Here is a 13,294-nt window from a genome sequence, read left to right as displayed (position 1 = left end):
TTTAGGGGCAGAGACTATTTAAGATGGGGACGCTCAGTTGGTAGGGCATTATATTGATGCAGACTACTGAATCCTACAATCTCAGAGCAGAAGGGTCCAAAGGCCTTAAGAACAATGCCCTCTAAGAAGCAGCCAAAAAGTGATCATCCATTTAGGATTAGAAGTTTGCTCTAATATCAAACCTAATTCTGCCTCTATGCCACTCCCCACCTCACCTCCAACTGTTTGACCAATCGCTCTTTCACATGGTAGCTTTCAAATATTTTATAGAGAGCTTTGAGATCTCCTCTCAAGACTTTTCTTCTCCAGGCTAAACAGCCTCAGCTCCTCCAAATGATCCTCTCAGGTGATAAATTTAGGTTCAAGGAGAAAATACATGTGTTATGTCAGAGACAGAAAGGGAGTGGGAAGAGGAGAGAATTAAAACTCATTTCTTATCTCTTATTTCCTTTACAATTTTAGCTAATAAACAAGCAATTAAAGTTGGAATTTGGGGATTAAATGGCAAAGAGAAATAGGTATTAAAGAAAGGATCCACCAAAACCTACAAAGACTAAAGTTTTTCCCAAGTGAGGGATTGTGTTTTCATTCTTGGCCCTTTAAAATCCAAGTGAATCCAACTTTTAATACGCACACACATACACACAATATGGATGACAATGGAGTTTGGTGTTTATAGGAACTTTGAGGCTGGCAAATTGCATTTATGACATCAGTTAAGAAGATGCTCAGAGAAACTCTCGGAGGCAGGTACACCAGATGGGATACTTTCCATTTTACAGATCAGGAAATTGAGGTGCAGGGAGATTGTGACTGGTACCAACTGGCATGAAATATCAGAGGCAGCTCCCAAGTTCATGTCTCTGCTAAATTTAGGGCTTTCCCCCATGAGCTCTACTGCCTCTGTCTTAAATAGAGACAGATAGATAGGACAGATGGATGGATAGATGGACAGATAAATGATGGATGGAGAAATTGATGGATGGATTGTGAAGAGATGAATGGATGGAAGGAGGCAGATTAATGGATGCATATAGGCAAATGATTATAGATAAATGAGTGATGACAACGGTATTGAAAGATGTATGAAAGACAGATGAATGACAGACAAATGATAGGCAGACATACAGATATAGCTAGACACATACAGATCTATAGAAAAATTTACTATCCATAGACATTTATTAGTCTGTGGACTAAATGAAAGATTTGGAGTAATCAATAGATTTCAATGGCCAATAAGTTCAAGAGTAAAATGTAGTATGACACGTTCCTAAAGTAGAGGTAATCTTTAAACTTTCTTCCAAGGGTGGTCTCTAGAAGGCCTGTATCAGGCTCCAGGCAGACCACATCTGAAGCACTGTATCCAACCTTACATGCCACAATTTAGTAAGACTATTGATAAGTGGGAGAAGATCCAGGAGGACCCCAAGGATAGTCAAAGTTCTTATGAGGACCACCTGGAGGTACAGGGCTATTGAGCTGGAGGAGAAGACTCGGGATCTATGACAGTGGGCTGCAAGGAAGTGAAGGGCTAACATGAACTAGATGTGCTTGGTCCCAGGAGACATAACTAGGAACAGTGGGAAGAAATTCCATAGAGGAAGACTGGAGGAGTCCAGTAGGGGAAAATGTTCTCCCCATTAGAGCTGTCAAGATAGTGGAATGGTTTACCTCAAAGAATGGCGGGTCTTCCCTCACTCGAAGTCTTTCAGCAAAGGTTGAACCTGCTGGTTGGGAACACTGTCCAGGTGATTCTTGGTCAGGTATCAGCTGCTCGAGGACGTCTCTAAAGTACCTTCTAATGTTGGAATTATGGGCTTCTTAGACCGTGTTCTAAATTCTATTTATATGGGGAAGGGTTAGGGCAGCCTATTCTGGGAAACTGGGTAACAAATACTGAAAAGCCACCATTTTGTATGCCGGGAACGGAAAGACCCAATGTGGACGGTCACGACTCTGCCCAATTGTGAAAAGAGGAACACCAAAGACACAAAACAGAGACACCATTAGCAGCCTGCGTACCCATTACTCTACTTACCAACAGGGAAGCCCAACAGTCTGTATTAACGCCCTCATGGCTACCCACAAAGAAAAGTTTTGTTTGGTTATCAAATCCTGTTAGCTGTAGCATGAATAAATATAGTCTTCCAGGAGGCATAAAATGAGGACTTCTTTGTAAGTGAACCATCTAGCACAAAGCCACCAAGTGAAAGAAGAATGAAGGAAGGAGCAGTGATCTATTGCAATTTGGTTTTTTTTTTCAAATGGGGCATTTACGTCATACATTGTTGAAATAAATAACCTGATTCCATAAAAAAGAAAAATCTTCATTTCCTTTCTATTAATTAAATTTTTATTAATTAAATGCTTGAATGTACATTTTAGAAATGTCTAAAAATGATTTATAGTATGCTGACTGAAAAAATTAAAGATAAATATATCCATTAACATCACTTGCCACTAACACACATGGCTATCACATAATCCAAGCATCTATTTGATGATATGAGGCTAAACATATCAAAATTAAGAAGATTCTTTAAAAAAAAAAAAAGACAGAATATGGGGCAGCTAGGTGGCACAGTGGATAGAGCACCGGCCCTGGAGTCAGGAGTACCTGAGTTCAAATTCAACCTCAGACACTTAATAATTACCTAGCTGTGTGGCCTTGGGCAAGCCACTTAACCCCATTGCCTTGGAAAAAAAAAGAAAGAATAAATCAATATTTGGGGAAAGAAAGGTTTATTATACTTTGAAGGAAGTATTCTTATAGCTGTGACTAAACTGTGATTGAACAGATTGACAGTATATTGCTTTTAACTTGCAAAATGATATCCGATTATTTAATTTTAATTATATTATTTAACCTAATTATTTAATTAAATTCCTCCTGAATGTACTTATCAAGATATGATTCCTTAAGGAAGATAAAGGGAAAGTTAGTGTTTTGAGCATCAGAAAATATCATGAAGTAGCCTTGTGTCTGACTTTGTAGGCATTCATTTATTAAAAGTCCATCTATTAAAATGTACAAATAAGACTACCAATCTACACTAGTAGATGACAAAGAAGACAAAGAACAGAATTAAAATTTAAAAGAGAATGGTTTCTTTTGGATAGCATATGATCAAGCTGTGCAGTCAATTTCCATTGAATTCTTTTTTTTTAAAAAGTGGAAAAAAAAGATTCCTGAATGTTCCACACCACCTTTGCACATAATAAATCCTTGGTGGCACTCTTTGAAACTTTACTGATTCACAAGGTGAGACCCCAAGTACAGGATTAACTCCTTCAGTTTCTATTCAGTGGGGATTTCGCTATCCATTTGGCCTAAAGTGTTTTAGTACCTATGACATTTAAGGAACAATGTCATTAGAGAAAAATGGAGCCTGTCATGAGTAAGTGACCTCAATTCCAAAGGGGTACATGGTTGAGGCCAGTCTGGTCCCCTTTACAGGAAGTTAATGTCCCACTGGACTCACTAGCCAAGTCTACAATGGCTTCCAGCAAAAATGTCAGCATGGTTTTTGATCTTAAAACATTACATTTGCTTCTTTTTTTTCTTTTCTTTTTAATTGTAGAAATGATGGTTCAGATTTGACTATTCTATCATATTTTTTATAAAGTAAAAAAGTTTAATCTTAATGTTTAAAAAGGTATCCAGACAGAAGGAAACAACAACAAAAAAAATGACCCTCTCAATATGCAGGGTGATGGATTCCATCCGTCCAAAATTGCTAATCATTCCAATCAAACATCTTAAGATATGTTCCATGTGTTAAAATATTTCCAAATCATAGTAGATGAACACAATTCTTCATCCTGCCAAAATTTAAATAGCATTTAATGTTAAGATTAAAACAACTTTTTTTTTCCTTTCTATACAAGTCAAGATAAAGAAAATATCTTCATCAATTAAAGTCATGTTTCCATTAGATCCAGTGCATACTTTGATCAAAACAATTTTGAATTAAAATAATCACTTTTTGGCAGAGAATAAAAATAATTTTGCATTAAAAAAACGTGGTAATTGGAAATAAATTATCTCCTCTACAAATTTTCTTTGGAGTTCCTGAATAAAAGGAAATGATGATGTGATATACACAGGACTGGGGTGATATGATAAAAGAAAAACCATACAAATGTAAATAGTCATGTAAAAACTCATGACTAAGGTCAAGTACCTTGGAGCAGCAGTCTGAGAGAGGCTGATTAGATATCTCCATACCTGAAGCTCAGCAGCTTTGTTCTTTAACAAACTCATCTCCATCTGCTCATGCCCTTGGAAATTTGTCACCAGAACATCCTGCTGTGCTCACACCCCACATAACTTTGTATTTCTCTCTTCATAATTAACTAATTATGTTCTAATCAATAGTGTAGCTCCTGATTTTACAATGTAAATCAGATAAATGAGATAATGGCTGGGGGAGGTCAATCTCATTTTATTTACAAAGCCCAGCACAAGAGTCCAATTTCATGATATCTCCTCTACTAGCACAGTAGGCAGCCTTATCAGCTGGCCTCCAGAAAGTCTTAGGAGTGAGCACAGGGGGAAAGGCCTGCATTTTCATAAAGGAACAAGAGAAGCAAAACATGCCCATTTCAGAAACATTGGAAGTCCCCATAGTTAATACCACATATATTCATTCTCAAAGAGCTGACTCAGGAAGAGTATTTTTTTAATAAACAAAAAACAAAGAGCTAATATAAAATTAAAAAATAAACTCCCTCCCCCTCAATAATTCTATATTCATAGGAATAGCCATCAAAAGCTGTCACTGAAACACAACATTAATAAACTAATCTTTAAATAGCAGCTTACAAACGCAGAATCATAAACTGAAAAAATCTCTCTATGCTCATTTAAAAATAGGTTATACTAGTTTTGTCAACAATTGGAAAGCTGCAATTATGAATATATTTGAATGAATCTGTGACAATATTCTCCAATTATGATCCAAATAAAAAACTAGATCGATAATGTTAAACCAGTAACTTCTTTTATTCAATAAGAACAATAATTTTCGGCACATCATGCTGGGAAAGTAGGTTCAAAAGTCTGACTGACCAAGGTGAATGGGCACTTGGCACATGTTATGACTCAAATAAGAAATGCATTCAAACAGAGGACAGAAAAATAATCAGTAAATGAAGTAGCCAGCTTGGTTCTAGACTACAAATGCTTAACAATGAATAGTCACTGGAGATGCTTCAGTAATAGGAGCTGTTAAGGGTCTGCTCTGAAGGGGGAGTTCCAGGTTTATGTAAGAGGAGCGAATTTCATGTTCATGAAAAAGATAAGATTCTTTTTTCTAGAAATACACTAGAATTTTTATTCTAAGCGCTTCCTTCTAAAAAAGATTAACTCATCCACATCAGCCTATCCACCCACCACTACTCTTCCAACTAAACTACCCATCCATGGATCCTGGGTACTGGTTGGTCATTTCCTTCCCTTAGGGCATGGAGAAACCTTGGGTCCTTGAAGGCCAGGCCTCCAAAGCTATTCATAGAGCAGCATATCTACAAATACATCAGGAGGCTCATTCCCAGAAACCGCAGAAAGTAATAGATTTGGGGGGCTCTGCAGTACCTGACTATTGTCTCCCAAGTCACAGAAAAGTGGTGACTGGTAGGGAGAGAAGGAATAATGACCGAGTGAGGAATTATCAGCTGTCCTCATGGGGGGCAGGACAAAGAGAGCTATTTTTATGCTGTAGATTTTCTCTTTCTCTCCTCTGTCTTAAAATGACCAAGTCAATCTTCAGTTTTCCCTTTTCCCTCTTGGGTGTGATGAATACATGCACATCACTATACTCATTGAGACCTGGGAGCTCTGGAATGTCTGCAGTACAGATTGTTTAAACACAAATTAATATCACCTCAGAATAGCAGTTGGGCCAATTATGGACAAGGTCAATTTTATAGTGTGGAAAATTGGAGAGTTTTTAGGAGAGGCCATTAGATAGAACAGGAAGTGTTTTATCTCACTCCCTCCCTGGTACTCCCTCTTCCAAGCTCACCTTTGCAAAAATCTAGCTCATGAATTATGGAGCTGATATTTTATGCTGTGAGACAAAAGAGACTTCAATCTGCCCACAAAAAAGATGATCATCTCTCAGTCTTCAGGATTCCAAGGTGTTCTCATGGAAGCAAGTTTTGATTAACAGAGGCACAAAAAGTCACTTGGCATAATGATTTCAAAAGAAAAAAGTGACCATCAGTAATTTCTAATCAGACCTTACAAAAGGCCAATGCTAGAACATTAGCATTTTTCCATTAGTAAAATGGCCTTCATTTTTTGCTTAGATTCTAGAAACTATAATTTTTCTTATTCCTACATTATGACAACAACCTGGAGTCTGATTTCTAATGCAACATAAGCAAAACTATTTATAGCTCTGCTACAGGATATTAATCTTTCCCAGATATGTTGTAAAATATCTTCCAATAATTTAATTATCTCAATTTATACACCATTTTACATATACCATGTTATTTTTATTGAACATCTTAGCCAAACATATGGTCTTCTACGATGATATAGCTATTAATAGAGAATATAGTATCTTTTTATTTGTGTCTTCTTCTCAACAACCTATAACATTTCCATTGTTTTTTTCCTAAGTTTAATTTATCTTCAGTCCAAACCACCACTAGAAATCAGGAGCTTCCATAAGGAATTATATTGTCATTTACAAGGATTTCAGCAAAAAAAGTCTCTTCCAAGTCAGTTCAGGCTGGAGTAATAGAAGATTCAAACCATTTCTGTTGTTGATTTTAAATTTGGATCAAAAAATTTGCAGATAGAAATGTAATTCGGGTATTTCCCTGGAAAGATACAAATGCAGATGATGATTTCTGAGTGGGCACATGGTACAGTCAGACCACTCAGTAAGCACCCTTCTGGTGATCTCATACTTTCACTATGTATGTTTGGGGGAAACAAATTCAGCCTGAACATAGTGAACTCAGAGAAGACATCAAAGACGGCAAATTTCAAGTATTGCTCGACAAAGGATCCAGAAAGTAACACGAAGATACTTTTGTTCACATGATTAAATCAGAAGTGTAAACACTGAGTAATTCATGCTAATAGGCACGGGATCTGGCTTCCATAACAAGAGAGCAACTGCAGAATGAGACAGCCCAATGCTGCCAGAGGCAGAGCCCTTCCTGGCCCTGCACCAGCAGCATTAAGAGAAACAATCCTTTCCCAGAAGGGGCTTCTATAGGAACTTCACAATACGTTGTCTGAAATTGGAACACACGGCTTAGGCGGCGGACTAGAGGACGAGCATGGCTGTCTTTGTTCAGTGATGCCGCTGAGGAGCAGCCCAGGATTAAGTCCCATAGATTCTGGCCCTCTTCACCGAGTCCCAGCACTGTTTAGCATCATTTGCCACGGAAGCACAGGGGAAAAAGACATGACTTAATAGGACAATTCTGACAAGACATTTATCCAGTATTTTCCAATAATGCACATATCAAATTTCTGATTAGTGCAAAAAAAAAAAAAAAAAGAAGAAGAAGAAGCAGGCAAATGAACCATCTTGTCAGTGTGAGTAACAAACCAATCAATTCCATTCTAGGCAAACCTGACGACAAACTCAACTTTTGATTGTGATAAGCTTATAGACAGATAAGTCAAGATAGCTGTTCTCCTTTACTTTAGGTATTCTATTGAGCGCTTTATCCACATTTTTAAATCACACTTATAAAAGAGGGCTCCAGGACTGCCTCCGAGGACGAGCTGTGGCAGAGATGTGTCTCATGAAGGGTATCTACACAGTAAAGTGATAAGAAAAGAACATTAACATTCAGAGATCATAACCGCTCTGCACAACGTCGTCTTATGAAACATTCTAACAACAGCCCACACCGTCAGGTGCCAAGAGACATACTTCACCCGATGCTGTCCTCTTGTGAGGAGCAACCTGGGTTGGGGGGGATCATCTTTGGGGGCACTTCCAAGTCCTAAATCAACCCTGCTTAAGCAAAATGGGGGAAAGCTTCATAAGACATTGGTGTTCTTCTCATCACATGAATAAAAGAAAGGTAAATCAATATAGGCTTGCACATGGTATTTGATAAAATGATAAAGAATGCAGCTGAGCTGGATCCAAGAATCCCAACTCTGGGCCGTACGCATTAAGGCTGGCTGGGGTCAACCTTTTGAGGAAGATTCAAAAGTCTTCATCAAATAAGCTTTAAGAAACATTTCTCTTTGATTTTGGCCCCACTGGCAAGTATCCTCTACTGCTTCATTTAAAAAGACAAACATTTATAATAAAAAGTATATTCCAAATAGTGAATTTCCTTAATTAAGTAATTCTGGATACCGTGAGAAGTACACCATGGGACGGACATGCAGCATGCATGAAAAGACCACTTAAAAATCCTTCTCCTAAGTGTAAATATCTTTATTACCTAAAGCATGTCTCTGCTTTTAGTCAGCTATTCAAAATAGGTAACTCAAGTAAATTCTCTCGGCTTCTCCAAAGTTTCTTATTACTTGGGTTCATTAAAAAAAAAAAAGGATTCACTTACTGTTTCTGATTTTTATTTTCAGGAATGAAATGTTGGAGACTCAAAAGGTTTGGATCATTTTTTAGTTGGCAGCAAGGTTACCAAAAAAACTGCAATATCGCCCCAATGTCAGATAAGCAATAAGAATGTCACACTGCTGTGGTATTGCAAAATACCTAACATCACTTCAAAACATCTTTATTTTCAAAGATTTGAAATGTGTTGAATGCTTCTAATTTCCATTGAGATAAAGAAAGTGAAAAGTGGCACCATCACAGATAGAGTATTCCAGAGAAGAGAGACTTTGCCAGAACCCAAGAATAACTACCATGAAAAGGGGGGGGGGGGATAGAAACTTACCAGGGGTGGGAGGAAGAAAGGGGACAGGAAATGGATGCCACATTAACTCTGATTTTCAGAGGAACAAATGCTACTTGCTAATGTGAATTTGAGAAACAAAGTGACAGTAAATGTCTTTGCTACACTTCTTCCCTTTCTCCCAACTCAATGCATCCTGAGTGGCAACAAGCGTGCACCACTTTTTACATTCTGAGAGCTGAAATCGATGCCCACAACGGGATGCATGTGCAGGTTGAGAAAGAAAGGACACACAACAGGGGAAAAGACCAAACTATTAACAAGAAACATTCAGGCAATTTTTCACTTCCAAGTAAAAAAGTCCTTTTGTCAACCTGAGTTCCTGAGGTCTAATCAGGAGCCACTGACCTCATCCACAGTAAGACAGCCTCTCTGGGCCTCACCCACAGTCCAAGAGCAGATGAAGATACTTCCCTGCCCTCTCTGCCATAAAATCAAACCACAAGGATTAACTGAACACAAAAAGGCTAGCGCTGACTTCCTAGCCTTTAGGAAGCATAGCAATAAAGTCCACTGTGGGGATAAAGTGGAAATCTAGATTTTCTAAAGAAAAGTTTCATGAAAAGAATTCTCTCAAAAGGGTTTATTAAATCAGAGTTATACCTCAAAACAATGTGTTTCATTCTATTTTTAAATGATATTTTCAAGGCTGAATTCAGAAAATGGAGACATTTTCAGTATTAAGTTTTCCTATTTTGTAGTTATCTGCATCTCAGACACAAAAGTTAGAAAAGACACTTTTATCTCATGGGCATGGGCTAGGCATGTGGAAGATACCCAATAATTTCTGATTTCAGGATTCATTGAAATGATTTCTACAGATACTTCTGACCCTTTTCTGGAAGTTTTGATTCAACCAAATAGTTGTTTTTACTAATTTCACTATTACCAAGTTACAATGATCTTATGAAGAAGGGTCAATTGCATGTTTTGTTTTGTTTTTCTATAAATAACATCAGATCTGTCTAAGGCAAGGGAATTAAAATTGTTCTACATTTTCATGGCAGCTTTAGTGTTTTGATTTCTCAAGAACACCAACACCTAGCTCATATGCTTCAGAGAGTCTCTTAGTTGGAGGGAATCTTGCCAGTCCAACCCACTCTTGAACATATTTCAAAAACTGACATCAAGAAATATCATATTGGCTATTTCTGGATAAGAAATTAATTCCTTAATTAGCACTTGAGTTTTGGGAAAGGGCTCCCTAAAACTAAGAAGTGAGACATTTTCATGTTTACATTCACTTTTGAATACTCAGGTTTACTTATGATATATTACATTAACAAATATGAACTGGCTTTCAAATGAAAAGGTCAATAAATCTGGAGCCCTGGAAATCTCATATATCAATAGAAATTTATATTTTCAAGTTTTTGGTTTTGAAAAAGAGCTAAAGTCACAAACAACAGAAATTATTGATTAAAAAGAACCCTTTAAAACATGATTGTCATCTGTAAAACAAAGTGGCGGGTTTGTTCATAAGCACTGTTAGAAAAGAATGTTTACAAACTGTCATCAGAAATGATAGGTTAACCAAATTAATTCAAATCCAACAAATAAGAATGCATCTTGTAATCAAGGAGAAAATGAGCACCTGACTTATTTCTTTTCTCAGATATAAGATCTTGTCACAAAATCTGTACCACATTTATTTGAAATTAATGTCCTGTGTTATTTAAGCAAAACTAAAGGCATTCATTTACTCTTGAGGAAATTACCCAAAGGGAAAACCATTTGGCTTGTGTGACTCTGGAAAAGAACTGGAAGGAGAAGCTGAGGGTGGGAGCAGCTTGGGGACCAGAATTCAGGAAATCCAACTCTCAGGTCATTTCTTTTTTCTAATGGATGCTATGACTGCAGTTACAGATAGTAATAACAAGTGATGATGATGCTGATGGTGATGAAGATAGGTAACAATTACATAGCACCCCATTTTCCTGATACTGTGCTTAAAGTTCAGGGAGGCAGGGGCTATTTTTAATCTTATTTTACAGCTAAAGAAACTGAGGCAAACAGGTGAAGTAACCTACCCAGGTTCACTAGGCTATCAACTGTCTGAGGTTATTTTTGAATTTGGGTCTTCCTGACTCAAGACCAAGTATGAAAACTGTGCAGAATAAAATAGGAGGCAAAATGAATATACAAACATTATTGTGGAAAAAAATTCAAAAAATGAAAACTCTATTTCCCATTCTTTGCATGCTGAGACCACCTTACTACAATGACCCTCAAGAAAGACCATGTTTAAGTCTGCAATATGACTCAGACATCTGGGTTTTCTTTAACTCAAAAGGGGAAGAAGAATTCATATCTCTGTCTTGCTTGACCTTTATTTACATGACATTTTCCTTACCTCTATCCCAAGAGACAGTACCCAAAATGATTATTATTTTCATTTTTTTAGCTGAGAAAACAGAGATGTGGGATTCATTTAGCTAGTCATCCCCCATCAGGCAAAGGTTGAGCTGTTCGATGAGACGGCCATGGTCAGTTGTCTGATGGTCAAGCATTCAGGAATCTGAAATCAAAGCCCTCGTGCAGAAAGTGGCACTCATAGTGACAGATCCACTTACTAATGGCCTGTCTGCCTATCTACACTGAGAAGCCAATCCAGTCCGGTTCGGTTGAGACAGAACAAAGTAAAAATCACTATCAAATCAGAAAAAGAGGACAGAGAGGTAATGACCACACTGCTTAAATGACCACAACGGTAACCTCAAATACTCAAAGCAAGATTAAAACATGTTGGGAGAGTGATTCTCTTGACTGCCTCAATCACTATGAAGCCATCACCACAAGAAAGAGGTCCATAAGGCCCTAAAAAAATATCTGAATTCCATAATGTCATTTCAGCCAAGGGTGAAAAAACAACAGAGGGGGGAAAATAAATACACACCAAGTCAAATGCAAGTCTGAATTAAACTGATGCAAGAGTACTTAGAGATGAATCTGAAGTCTGACTACATAGATAAAACAAGTCCTATTTGTCACTTTTTCTACTCAGAACCACCCTATTTGAAATGGAATATCTCAGCATCTGAGAAATGGAGATATGTACACAGGCCTAACTAAAGATGTAGTGAGAAGAGGCAGCTAGGCTACAGCAACTACACAGAGGATGTCCAGAATGAAAGCTCTCATTTTGATAGCACTGACAGATCAATTTTCAAGATATCTCAGAAGTAAAGATACCATATGTTTGAAAAAATTATGGGCAGTCCTGAATGGGGAAAAAAAATCAACAACTACAGACCATATTTAATAAGTCTCTATAAAACCTCTATGGAAAAAAAATCTATGTGAACATTGAAAGCAAAATTGCTTTTAAGAAAATATGAGGAAGTGGCAAGATTCAACAAATAATTTCCTAAAGCAGGCTACAGCTTCACAATGACCCAACTGACTAAGAGGGACAGAGATTGTGTGGTTTTGCTATGTGAGTTAGCTGATTACAAAATGCAGTGCTGGGCCCTCTCCTCTGGTCCAGGCTGACATCACAAAGCTTTCCTCAACAGATGCAGCCAGAGAGATAGGGGCTCAAGATCGAGATGACCCATTAGCAGATTAAAAAACCAAGACTCTGCTTGCCCAGGAGGCAAGGGATCTTCCAGGTTCTTTAATTTGCAAATGATATTGTGTCAGTTAGGTCAAACCCTAGAATCCTGCAAAGCAATCCTGCCCTTCCAAAGATATGTTTAATAATTCACCCAAGAAAAAGACAGTGAAGGAAAGACTGCCCTGGGGGAGAAAGGAGGCCCATCCAAAGACTGTGATCTTTGTCCTATAGCTGAATAACCATCTGAACCAACAGTGGAGCAAGGGGGAAGTGGGGGGGAGGGGTCTCAGCAGTCCAGACTAGGATCAAGAGGATCCCAGACAACAAAATTAACACTATTTTAGTGATACCTACACCTGTAAGTCACGTATGTCACTCTAAGAAAAATGAAAATTGAAGGTGTCCCCAAAAGTATGCCTGCTGAGGTGAAGGAACCTTTGAAGTCAACGATCAGCATAGGAGAGATAATGGGAAGTATGGGAGAGCCAAAGTGAAAGAAAAACAGCCACAATAGTCCTACTATGGACCTGTTTGCTAGGAAATCAAGCCAAGAATCTGGTTTGTGGGGGAAATCCTATATAGAGAAGGAAGGGAGGAAGGATGAAGTCAAGAAGGCAGGGCTGGGCTGAACTCAGCTCTTTGGCAGTATAGTTTAGTGGACAGCTGGGTGCTATCCTGGGTCCTGGAAGAGGAACACCTATGACAGCATCCTGTTTAGAATCAAGTTACCATGTACAACTGTGGCTGTTCAGACCAGGTCAGGCCGAAAAAGCCATGTGAATACTTGAGGAGGATTCTCTAAATTTGTACTTCTTGCCTAGGGGA

At 38.0% G+C, this 13,294-nt stretch overlaps 1 protein-coding gene across 6 annotated transcripts in view; it reads right to left on the bottom strand.

Moving 5' to 3' along the window:
• PHF14 (PHD finger protein 14) overlaps nt 1-13,294 on the bottom strand; it is a 258,656-nt gene that overhangs the window by 126,626 nt on the left and 118,736 nt on the right. Inside the window, exon 17 of one of the 6 annotated variants that reach the window (XM_074195393.1) lies at nt 7,510-7,790. The exons of the other annotated variants lie outside the window; for them this stretch is intronic. Coding sequence (XP_074051494.1) covers nt 7,778-7,790 — 13 coding nt within the window. The 3' untranslated portion in view covers nt 7,510-7,777. Of the gene's footprint in view, nt 1-7,509; nt 7,791-13,294 lie in introns of those variants that run through there. 6 annotated transcript variants of the gene reach the window in all.

Source organism: Macrotis lagotis, chromosome 7, assembly GCF_037893015.1.
Source record: "Macrotis lagotis isolate mMagLag1 chromosome 7, bilby.v1.9.chrom.fasta, whole genome shotgun sequence".
NCBI classification, from domain to species: Eukaryota; Metazoa; Chordata; class Mammalia; order Peramelemorphia; family Peramelidae; genus Macrotis; species Macrotis lagotis.
Note: the sequence above shows the minus strand (reverse complement) of the source record. Positions and strands in the feature narration are given on the sequence as shown.